This window comes from Mercenaria mercenaria, chromosome 17 (genome assembly GCF_021730395.1).
Source record: "Mercenaria mercenaria strain notata chromosome 17, MADL_Memer_1, whole genome shotgun sequence".
Lineage (NCBI taxonomy): Eukaryota > Metazoa > Mollusca > Bivalvia > Venerida > Veneridae > Mercenaria > Mercenaria mercenaria.
Genome location: NC_069377.1, coordinates 59796015 through 59808851, shown reverse-complemented (window position 1 = coordinate 59808851; position 12837 = coordinate 59796015). Strand labels below are relative to the sequence as shown.

Sequence of the window (12837 nt, the reverse complement as noted above, 5' to 3'; positions counted from 1 at the left end):
TCACTAAAGCTCGCCTTTGAGCACTTCGTGCTCAGGTGAGCTAAAAATGCAAATATCCACTATTAATCCACAATTTCATTTCTACATTAGTTCACCATTTCATTCTCTATCTATACATCATTTTATTCTCTTTAAATCCACCATTTTATTTTCTATTGATCCACCATTTTATTCTCTAGTGCACCATTTCATTTTCTATTAGTCCACAACAGTAATGCTGCTTGAGCCATTATTTGTTATCAACAGATAGATCTGTTTGTAGTCGTACAACAGTGCCTTGGTCCTTTCTGACACATCCTATTTGCTGAAACCATCTCCAAAGTATGGTGGCTAATTTCTGCCATTTTGTGTTTTCGCCCCCAACCCTAACGACATAAAACACAAGAATTAACAAGTTAAAATGGCGGGGGCGCGGGGCTATTTAATGGGGGCGAAGAGCGAAAACATGATAATAAGTGTGGCTTAAACATCTATTTTTCGCACTGCGCCCCCAACATTCCAGTTACTAAATCTCACCCCGCGACCCCGCTAGTTATCGTTTTCTCACCCCGCGCCCTGCTAAATAGCGAGTTTTCACCAAGCGACCCTGCCAAGTGAAAACACGAGAACTAAGTTATAACTGCGGAGGCGCGGAGCGAAAACTCGCTATCTAGTTGGGGAGTGGAGCGAAAACACAATAATTAGCAGGGTCGCAGGCGAGATTAAGTAACTGGAATGTTTGGGGGGGGGGGGGTGAGCAAAAACTCTACGTGTTTAAACATTATCATGCAACTTGCCATTTGTGGCTGTGTTTTGACAGCGCATTTTAGTACAAAGACAGTATTGTTCATATAATGTTAGACAATTAACTTTGTATTGATAAGACTATATCTCCTTCAGATCACTTAGTATTCAATTATAGAAAGGATTAAGAATTTTTTTAACGTCTAGCAGATATACTCAATTAGGTCAAGTTCAGGCCATTTTTCTGTCCGAACAGGTGTTGTATTCAAGTGGTCTTAACATACAATTTAGCCTGGTGACCCACACTTATTTGGCCATTTTTATGTTCACAATTATCCATACACAAGGAAAACAGGAAATAAATTTATGATACAGTTTTTTCAAAATTTAAAAAAATATTCTTTACTATGAGTATTTTTCATTGAAAACAAGAGCTGTCTCCATAGGATGACACATGCCCCAGATGGCACTTTGAATGAATAGTTATGGCCAATGTTAGAGTTTAGGACCTTTGACCTACGGAGCTGGGTCTTGCGCGCGACACGTCGCCTTACTGTGTCACACATTCATGCAGTTATTTTAAAATCCATGCATGAATGAATAAGATATGGACCGGACATGCCCATCAATGCACTATCATGAAAAATGACCTTTAACGTCTAAGTGTGACCTTGAACTTTGAGCTACCGACCTGGGTCTTGCGTGTGACATGTCGTCTTACTGTGGTACACATTCATGCCAAGTTATTTGAAAATCCATCCATCGATGACAAATATATGGACCGGACACGCCCATCAATGCACTATCCTTTAACGTCTAAGTGTGACCTTGACCTTTGAGGTATGAACCTGGGTCTTGCGCATGACACATTGTCTTACTGTGGTACACATTCATGCCAAGTTATTTGAAAATCCATCCATCGATGACAAAGATATGGGCCGGACACGCCCATCAATGCACTATCCTTTAAAATCTAAGTGTGACCTTGACATTTGAGCTATGGACCTGGGTCTTGCACGCGATACGTCATCTTACTGTGGTACACATTCATGCCAAGTTATTTGAAAATCCATCCATCGATGACGAAGATATGGACCGGACACGCCCATCAATGCACTATCCTTTAATGTCTAAGTGTGACCTTGACCTTTGAGCTATGGACCTGGGTCTTGCGCGCGACACGTCGCCCTTACTGTGGTACACATTCATGCCAAGTTATTTGAAAATCCATCCATCGATGACAAAGATATGGACCGGACACGAAAATTGCGGACAGACTGACAGACCAACAGATGGACAGACGGTTCAAAAACTATATGCCTCCCTTCCGGGGCATAAAAATTCGCAAAAGTGAATATGATACACAATATTTTTTCATTGTAATGATGTAGTATTACAAATATGACTATGATATGAAATAAGTATGTAAACCTTATTGTGCTGTCTTGATTGATGTTTTTGTTGGTATTTATAAAACAAGATGGCCCTAGGTCGCTCACCTGAATAACAAACCATAACAGTGTAAACATGTTTTACCTAGTGATTTCACAGAGACAAATATTCTGACCAATTTTCATTAAGATCGGACCAAAAAATGTGGCCTCTTGAGTGTAAACAAGCATTTTCTTTCAACTGACCTAGTGACCTAGTTTTTTAACACCACGTGAGCCAGATTCAAACTTGTCCAAAATTTCATGAAAACAAACATTGACAAAGTTTCGGGAAGATTGGAGCAAAAAAGTGGCCTCTAGAGTGTATACAAGCTTTTCCTTTGATTTGACCTTGTGACCTAGTTTTTCACCCACGTGACCCAGTTTGAAATCATCCAAGACTTCATGATAACAAACATTTTGACCAAGTTTTATAATAATAATAATAAAGACTTTATTTTAAGAGGCAACAAATTCAGGTAAAAACCCAATCTTCCTAACGAGCCTCTTCATAATATATACATTTTTTACAAAAAAAAAATAAATATAAATAGCAATATGAAAAAGTCATGGTACACTACAAAGATCATTACATTGTTAACAAATTAATTACTTTATATATACAGTATGCAGGAAGAAAGTGAAGATGTAATGTAAAAGTATAGACAATGTTTACACCTGTGACACTTTCCAGTATGCTAGATGTTTTTGTTTGAAAGAATATAAGGTTTATGAAGATGGAATCAAAAATGTGCCCCCTAGGGTGTAAACAAGCTTTTCCTTTGATTTGACCGGGTGACCTAGTTTTTGAATCTGTATGACCCAGTTTCGAACTTTGCCTAGGAATCATCAAGATAAACATTCTGACCAAGTTTCATGAAGACAGGTTCATAAATGTGGCCTTAAGAGGGTTAACAAGCTTTTCCTTTGATTTGACCGTGTGACCTAGTTTTTGACCCCATATGACAAAGTTTCGAACCTGGCCTAGAAATCATCAAGATAAACATTCTGACCAAGTTTCAAGAAGATAGGGTCATAAATGTGGCCTCTAGGTTGTTAACAAGCTTTTCCTTTGATTTGACCTGACGACCTAGTTTTTGACCCGACGTGACCAAGTTTCGATCCAGGCTTAGAGATCATCAAGATAATCATTCTGTGCTAGTTTGTATCAAATCAAAGCATAAGTGAAACCTTTGCCCCTTTCAGGGGCAGTAACTCTAGAACCTATGATGGAATCTAGCCGGTTTTCGAAAGGAACCCAAGATCTTATTGTGACTTAAGTCGAATGTAAGTGTGGTTAAAATCAAATTTAAAATGTCACTTCTATCGTGTTCACAAGGTAAAAATTAACAAATTTTGGCTCTTTCAGGGGTCAATCAGGGACTGTAATTCCAGAACCTATGATTAGATCTGACAGATTCATCATGGAATCCAAAATTTACTGTTTTTAAAGATATTTTGCAAGTTTGTATTAAATCAAACCATAAATGAAGTCTCTATATGGCTGCAAAAGCCAAAATAGCAAATTTGGCCCTTTAAGGGGCCATAACTCTGGAACCCATGATGGGATCTGGCCAATTTTTTAAAGAAGCCGAGCCAATACAAGTTGTGTGCAAGTTTGATTAAAGTTGATTGCTAAATGTGGTCTCTATCATGTTCACAAGCCAAAAATAGCAAATTTAGGCCCTTTAATGGGCCATAACTCTGGAACCCATGATGGGATCTGGCAAGTTTTCGAAAGGAACTGAGATATTATGCCAATACAAGTTGTGTGCAAGTTTGATTAAAATGGATTGCACAATGGGGTCTCTATCATGTTCACAAGAAACTGTGGAAGAACGGAGGGCGATCACAAAAACTCACCCTGTCACTACCCGACAGGTAAGCTAAAAATAGTCACAGAAAAAAATCCTTCATTTATGGTCATCTGTACATCTAGCTTGTCCATCTGTGAAAGTTTTAAGCAAATCAGACTTAGTGTGGGAGGTGTTGGACTCGCAAGATTTTGGGGCAGACTGACATATTTATGTACACAAGGACACTAGCAAAGCTATATGCCCCCCACATGAATGTGTGGGGGCATAAAAAGGTAATTTGACGTTAACGTCAATGTATGACGCCTTGGATTAATAACCATGTACTCATGATGTGCACCCTGTCTGAGATGCTTGGCATAAGGTTCATACCTTTTTCAGTGTTCTAACCACACAACTTGGGTATTGTTCATCAATATTGATGAAAGAAATTAACAAATATAAATAAATGTAAGCATCTCCATAAGCATCTCCATAAGGCAAAACGTCGTTAACGCCATTGAAATATTATCACAGTGCGCCGGGTTCATGTACATTTTGTAAGTGAGTGTTTTCGAGGTGTATAATAAAAATCATGTGAAATTTACAGAGCAGTTAGCAGAAAGATTGTGAATCATGATGGTATATTTCTTGTTTTGTTTCACTAAAGTATATAAAAGCTTGTATTTGTATAAATGCACAAGAAATAATATCAATCTTCACAGTCTTACGAAAGCTTACTACAAGAAAATCATAATAATTTTTTGTCTACCAATAGAACCAACAGCCAAAAACGACATGTCCACTTCAAATTCTAATTCGCCTTCTGATAGAAATACAGTTCCTTATTTTAATCCATAAAATCCTTGAATACAAAGAAAAATTGCATAGTTTTGTTAATTCAAGTTTTGAACTTTACTGTGAAAAAGGATGTTATTCGCTGTCATGGAACGTTCTTTCTGAAATTTTGACTGCTGATAATTTATTTTCAATAATACTATTTTGTTTATTTTTTTTTTTGAATGATATCAGATCATGGGAAATAAACATTATTTTCTTTCTATAAAGATACATAGTGAATGTAAACATGCGCTTTTAATCCACCAATTCATTTCTCTGTAAGTCCACTAATTTATTCCCTATTAATCCATTGTTTCATTTCTACATTAATTCACCATTTCATTCTCTATCAATCCACCATTTTATTCTATATAAGTCCCCAATTTCAATCTCTATCAGTCAAACATTTTATTCTCTGTAAGTCCACAATTTCATTCTCAACTAGTCCAAAGCTTCATTCTCTATTAATACTGGTAGTCCATCTTTCTCTACCAGTTCATCAGTTCATTCTCTTAGTCCACAACAGTAATACAACTTGAGAAATTGTTTGTTATCAACAGACAGTTCTTTGTGTAGTCATACAACAGAGCTACAGGACCTTTCTGACACATCCTGTTTGCTGAAACCATCTCCAAAGGGCAATCTTCACCATCTTTGTTGAACATGACAACATTATTCGACTGTGAACCAGACAGGAATATAGTACCTTGACTGGTTACACACACTCCCCGTGTAAATCTCAGCCTGTCATCTCGGATTTCGTATTTCAGGCAACCATCCTCGTCTAGACAAAGAGCTCCATCACGACCATTTGCGACAAAAACTGAATCCTGGCCTGCAGCAAGGTGAACAGGTGACAGGTTAATAACTTCTCCAAAGGGCCCAACGACATCAGTAATGACATCTTTAAGGTGGCCAGACAAACAGTATACTCTTATACCACCTCTGAACGACACCCACAAATCACCAGCAAAATAAGCCATTCCCCAAGAACCTCCATCTTCTATCATTATACACTTCTCTGCATGCTCATTGTAATCAAAACCACTGATAGTTAAAAACACTATCCTATCACTCTTCAGTTTCACTGCCACTTCTTCCTTTCCTGTACAACATATGCCTGTTGGTTCACTATTAAATTCACAGATATCGCTTACCTGGTAGTTTTTATCTAGTTTCTTCAGTTTTTGGTTCCTCTGATCGACGACAAGGATGGTTCCATCATGTAATTGACATAAATCAGCAATCAAACAAATAAACTGTTCCTCATGTAACTGCATAGAAACTGTTTTGATTTCCAATTCTTTCTGCTGCTCAACTATGTTTATTTGACCAAATGCTTGTTTTTTCATTAGTGCATCACTTAATCCTTCATCCTCGGCAAACACAATAACTTTATTATGCCTTGAAGTATTTTCTTTGCATAATGTTTTAGCATCAGCAGCAGCCTTCTGTGCAAGTTTAACTTGAACAAACCTTCGACCTTTATCCATATGAACTGCTGTATTCATTTTCTTTTTTCTCTCTTCCAGTTTTCCAATCATTTTGTTTACTTCAGACATATCTTCATCAAGCTCCTTCTTAACCTCACTGTACTTTTCTTTCACGGCTTCAGTTGCAACTCTTTCCAATTTTTCTATGTGGTCTATCATTTTCTTTTTCATATCTTTAATCCTACCAAGTATGCTGGCTTTCTGCTCTTCAGTTTCTGCAAGAATCTTTCCCTTCTTCTTACTTACATCAGTAAGTTGCTCATAAATCTCATTTATTTCAGACTGTAAACCTTGAAGCTCATCTATGCTGTATCTACCTTTAGTTGCATGTTCTATATCTGTTACTCCACTACAAGACCTGAAAAAATTGATATGTATGTAGTTAAACTCCATCCTAAACTCAAAATCATGAAAGATAGAATAGCACTGTTTGTCTACACTTTTTATTTCATACTTAGGTAATGACAGTACTTGCCTTTGATGCCACCTGTATTAAGCATTCCCAAGCATTAAGCAGCCAGTCAGTTAACTTTCTAAATTTCCATTTTGTTCTAATTATCACTTTCCTTAAGCAACCACACTGTGTTGCTCCCTGGGCTGGCTGCTTAATACAGGGTTGACTGTATATTTGTATAACATTAGTCATTGCTACTCTTGGTTTATAAATGGTACCATATTTTTGTTTTATAACAGGATGGAGAAAAATGACTGGATAAACAAGAGCACTGCTGTGGGAAGCACAAGGAAGCCTGAAAACAGCTCTGAAGTTGACAGCGTTGAATAAAACACTTGAGGGACTGAGCAAATATGGAGGCCATTGGCTACATAACTTGACAGTAATCATGACCTTTGTCTATCCCCTGCTCATGCTCCTATCATGTTTGAGAGAACATGTATTCTTAAGTTACTGGGCAGACACTAAATAACTAACAGATGGGCAGTCATTGCCGTCTCATAACATGTCCATCTGACTTTTTAGTATCACAGTACCTAACTATGACCTTTGACTAAGAAACATCAAAATCAATATGCCTATGAGCAATGTGCTTAACAAGCTTGAGAATTATTGTTAAAGCATTCTTAAGTTGCTGAGCGAAAACCTAACTGCCAACAGACGTACAGACAGACAACCAATGCCTTCAAGTAATATGCCAGTCTGAACACAATAGCACGATAGTGACAATAAATGACCATCAACTTTGACTAATGAACTTCAAAGTAAAGATTTTGTGTTTTCTAAGAGTATGTGTTCTTTGCAGTAAAGGTCATAGTGATCTTGACCTTTGACCCAGTGACCTCAAAATCCCATGGGCAGTTCACTGTCAAGGCCAATGTACCTGCCAAGTAAGAGGACTGAAAGTCAAGGGTGACAACATGAGCAGGAAAAGTTTCTGAGCCAACAGTCTCTGTGACCTTGATCGTTAACCCAACCGCCAGAATATCAATAATGATATCCACTGTCTACCCAAAATATGCCTGCAAAGTTTGATGACTGTATGTCAAGGCATTCAAACTACTGAAAGGAAACAGTTTTTGTTTTGAAGGGCACTATGACCTTGACCCAATGACCGTAAAATCCATAGCCTTTCCAACCTGCCATACATTAAAACTTGCATCAGTTATAACTTCCATGATTTGTATATGTAAGTGACTATTGCACTAATGTAAGAACACCACTAACACCACTGATCTCGCTGCTGATGACAATAATCAAGATGATGAAAAGATATATCTAACATGAGTTTAATTAAAAACAGAGTGCCAGAATGTCACAATATACGCCTGTCACAGCAAATTTCTTTACTCTAGCACCTGTATTTGCAAATGGAATTTTAATTTTGTGGTTATTTAGTAATCATTGTAAGTCATTTGTTTTCGAAGTCCAAAAAAAACTCCTTAGCAGGTAGAGATACCTTAAAATACACCTAAAATTTGAAAGTAACATCTATGTTGTACCACAGAAAAGTGGTCTTGTTTTTTCCCTACGGTCAATTTATAAAAAAGTTACAATATAAGTTATTTATAGTAACAACTAAGGGAAGATAATCTTAAAAACAAAAAACAAAAAACAAAAAAAAAATCCAAAAAAAAATTGTAAGAAGTCCACACAAAAATCTTTACCAGGTAGAGATTGGTCAAAATACACTTCATAATTGGATGTAGCATGCATGTTGTACTACAGAAAAGTGGTCTCGATTTTTCCCTACAGCTAGTAATGAAAAAGTTACAATATAAGCTATTTATAGTAACAACAAAGGGAAGTAATTCTAAAGAAGGGAACTGCGCATGACACTTTGTCTCATGATGGTGTATAATTGTGCCAAGTTACATCAAAATCCCTCCATGCATGAAGAAGAAATGCTTCGGACAAAGTCATTCTTGTATCTGACCTTTGGCCTCTAAGTGTGACCTTGACCTTTGACCTAGGGACCTGGTTCTTGCGCATGACGCTCCGCCTCGTGGTGGTGAACATTTGTGCAAAGTTATATCAAAATCCCTCTATGCATGAAGAAGAAATGCTCCAGACAAGGTTTTCATTCTTGTATCCTTTGACCTCTAAGTGTGACCTTGACCTTAGACCTAGGGACCTGGTTCTTGCGCATGACACTCCGCCTCGTGGTGGTGAACATTTGTGCCAAGTTATATCGAAATCCCTTCATGCATGAAGAAGATATGCTCCGGACAAAGTTTTCTTTCTTGTATCCTTTGACCTCTAAGTGTGACCTTGACCTTAGACCTAGGGACCTGGTTCTTGCGCATGACACTCTGTCTCATGATGATGAACAATTGTGCCAACTTTCATCAAAATCCCTCCATGCATGAAGAAGATATGCTCCGAACAAAGTCATTCTTGAATTTGACCTTTGACCTCTAAGTGTGACCTTGACCTTAGACCTAGGGACCTGGTTTTTGCGCATGACACTCCGTCTCATGATGGTGAACAACTGTGCCAAGTTTCATCAAAATCCCTTCATGCATGTAGAAGATATGCTCCGGACAAAGTCTGTGGACGCCGCCCGCCCGCCATCCCGCCCGCCCACCAGGGGCGTTCCCATAATACGTCCCGTTTTTCAAACGGGCGTATAACAATGATGAAATTTCATTACTATGTATTTGAGAATTTGTTTTAGTCTATTTGCAGTTCACGTTTTACCATCAAATTGATCAATGAATTAAGCACTTGTGGAAGCAGTCTACCATGTCACAAATCAAATAATATTTCCTACTGCCATTAAAAGGAGGTCTTATGCCTACATATTTGTTTGCGGTTTTTTATATAAGAGATCAATTGATTTCCTCTCTAGCATTAACAGGTAGAGAGAAACTAACCATATTGTCACATCAGTATACTAAACGTAAAGGCAGATAAACGAGAAAAGTTCAAAAAATTTACGGCATCATCCACTGATATCATACCTATGTTCAGTAGCAATACACCTTGCACAATAGACCATGTTGTGTGTTCCACAAAACATCTCTATATTTCTGTCTGGATGATACCAGCATTTCTCCTCAACTGTTGTACCTGCTGCCACAGGGTTTTGTTTTGCCTGCCTTGCTCCTATTAGAACGTGGCCTCTGGTAGCCTTCATACGTTGATGACATTTTGTACAAGAGGAACAGAGATATTCCTGACAATTGGGACAGTACTGGACAGCTTCTTCTTGAGCCCCATCCTCGCCACAGGGTGTACACATTACATCAAAGACAGCGTCTGAACCAGTCTGTATAGACTTACGACCATTTCGTCCTGCCATTTTATAGGATCACACTGAAATTTTATAGGATCACACTGAAATAATATAAAACAATTTGTCATTTCCTGTCTATCATTTGAAATTTTAAAGGTTATTTCATATGACTTAAGAATAATACATGGCAATGAAGTACATTATTCAAATAAATGAAGTCCATAAACTACATATGGACTAAACTGACATGTATTACTGAAACCAAAGAAATTCAAGAGAGCAATAAGTCAAACCTGTTCTGTATCTTCTGACCTTGCTTCTGACTTCTGATTATTGAATTACTCTATGAAAAAGATGCTAATCAGGTCATTTCAAATCTGATTTGAGTGATATTCTAATTTTTTAAGATATTCTTTAACTACGGCACCTTTGCCCAATATTCCTGGTCACCTTATAACTAATTCTTCTTTTAAATTTGGTAGGATTAGCATGTTTCTCATAGATTTTATGTTATAACTTATCATTTCTTATTTGTAGCCTATTTACTTTTGTTAACCTACACTTGTTATATAGTCAGTTAAAAAAGTTCTTCAGAGCTTATGTTACTTGTAGTTGTCTTGCCAACTTAAAAGAAATCTTATCTTGTCTTATCTTACCAAGTTTGGTCAACAAAACACTATTTTTGTATATGAATGCCTAGATGATACATTAATTGCTATAAAGTTTGAATGAAAAAGTTATTAAATATCACTCTCATAAAGAGCTAAAACAATTATTAATTTACTTCTCCAAAGGCTTTGGGTAAGTGCATTTATAAGTTTGGGTAACTTAACCTAAGTGCATTTATAAGAATGGAAGCAACAAATTAGTTAATAGAAGCGATTCCAATATCAAAATTTCTAAAAATGAAGTGAGTAAATAAAGGATTTCAAAGTAAATGAAAAAAAAAATGTGCGGGGGGGATGTAATGACCAAAATGGGGACGAGTTGGCAGAGTATTTCAGCGGGGCGGGGGGGGGGGGGGGGGGGGGGGGGGGGGGGGGGGGGCGGAAATGACCAAATTTTGGTGACAAAATTACCAAAACAAGGACAAGTTGACTGACTGGGAGATGACTTGACTGGGGGGGGGGATGAAATGACCAAACTTTGGTGACAAAATTACCAAAACAGGGACAAGTTGACTGACTGGTAGATGACTTGACTAGGGGTAGCAATATCCACAGGAAAGATAACTCTTGCAAAGCCTAGATTCAGGTTTCCAAAAAATGTGTCCACAAAAAAATTTAAATACTCGCATTCGCGTTTCAAACCTATCTTATCATGTTTAATACATAAAATACTGTATGATTTTTAAGACTTAAAAATATGCAGATTAGTAATTACACAAGTTGTTTTCCAAAATGAAAGTACCATGTATTTGAATGGGGCTAAATTTTCACATATATTTTTTTATTGAATGGCTTCGTAATCTCAACTAGGGAAATCTTCCTTTATAATGAATGAATAAGTCATGTCAAAATAAATCAAATACATGTAGCAGAAAAAAACGCAATTAAATGCGATCACTTTTGCACAAAAAACCTGAAAATGTTGTTGCGTGTCAAAATCTAGCACATGACTTTTACACCCCATAAAACTTTATCAGTAATATTTATGTTCAACATGTCAGAGAGATGGCCTGTTTGCACCAGGCTGGTTCATGATTTCATAATTGCTTTAAATGCCATCGCCTGATGAGACTCACAGAGGGGTCGAAATAGTTGTTTTCTTTTGTATTGGTTGACACTCAGAAGTGAAATACATCAGCATTCTTTGGGCAAATGTCTGACAGTTGCTCTTGAAAATATTATAAAATTGACTGAAAATCTTAATGGACAAGGAAAACACACTTAGGGGCATCCCAAATCTTAAAATTATCTTGGGGGGGGGGGGGGGGGGGGGGGAACCCCCAACCCATCCCCCCTTACGAGAGGGGGGAATTCGCCCTCTCTCGCTCTCCCCCTCTCCTGCTTTCGGCACTCGCGGGACGCCTTCGACGTCCCATGGCCGGACCACTTTTTCGAAGCCAGCAACGGCCCTGATTACAATCAAATAAATAGTTTCAAACAAAAATATAAAAATATATCCCCGGGTACTTTCTCATATACTTTTATATTTTTGTTACAAAAACACACGTGGGGGATTGTAGTGCGTGGGGTGGTGGGGGGAGTGGGTCCAGGTCACGCGCCGGGCACCTGTGACATGTGCCAGTAAGATAAGATTTATTTTGAGTCAGCAAGACTACAACAAATAAATAAATTGGAAGAAGAAAACTTTTACCAGGTCTACTTTACTATGTTGTATACTAAATAAGTCGATATTTAAACGTTAACTGCATACACTGGGAATAACTTCTTGTTAGTTTTTTCAGTACCGCAAATGGCGTATCTTTGAACTGGGAGGTAACTCATTTAGCTCATAAGATAAATTGTCTAAGGGAGGTAAATGTTGTTGTTTTTTTTTTACTACAGAAACAGATACCATATATTGCGTTAATATTACATTTTCTAACTTAAAACTCTTAAAATTACACAAAATCGCATCCTCTGATATAAATATCCTACAGTAATGATATTTGAAACCAGAAACCAGAAACTACACAAATCTCCCTCCTCAGCCCGCCAACAAAGATTCAAATCCCTTAAGTCTTCTATCCAGAAGCAAATAAGAGCCCAATACTGGTCATATATGGAAAGTGTCATATTTGACCATGACTCACAACCTGGTAAAAACAAAAAGTTTTACAGCTTCATCAAGCACAACAAAAAAGAAAATGTCGGCATTGCCCCCCTTAAATCAGATGGTCTTACCTACACAGACCCCATCC

General features: G+C 37.5%; 1 protein-coding gene across 6 annotated transcripts; it reads right to left on the bottom strand.

Annotated features, from left to right (window-relative positions):
- Positions 1-4782: 4782 nt before the first annotated feature.
- Positions 4783-12465, bottom strand: LOC123536076 (uncharacterized). Of its 6 annotated transcripts, none has more exons than XM_045318878.2 (4): positions 12291-12465; positions 10265-10314; positions 9697-10072; positions 4783-6637 (listed from the first exon to the last, which is right to left on the bottom strand). In XM_045318878.2, exons 3-4 carry the CDS (start codon positions 10035-10037, stop codon positions 5299-5301), a joined length of 1680 nt encoding a protein of 559 aa, XP_045174813.1. In that variant the 5' UTR covers positions 10038-10072; positions 10265-10314; positions 12291-12465; the 3' UTR covers positions 4783-5298. The 6 variants fall into 6 exon arrangements, with proteins under 6 accessions (XP_045174813.1, XP_045174814.1, XP_045174810.1 ...); XM_045318879.2 differs by having other exon boundaries at positions 9697-10051; XM_045318875.2 differs by lacking the exon at positions 10265-10314.
- Positions 12466-12837: the final 372 nt, after the last annotated feature.

Excerpts from the sequence above, each read along its gene's own strand:
- LOC123536076 (XM_045318878.2), bottom strand. The coding sequence starts at position 10,037 with ATGGCAGGACGAAATGGTCGTAAGTCTATACAGACTGGTTCAGACGCT. Across the intron at positions 6,638-9,696 it reads TGTATTGCTACTGAACATAG|GTCTTGTAGTGGAGTAACAG; the intron begins GTATGATATCAG and ends CAATTTTTTCAG.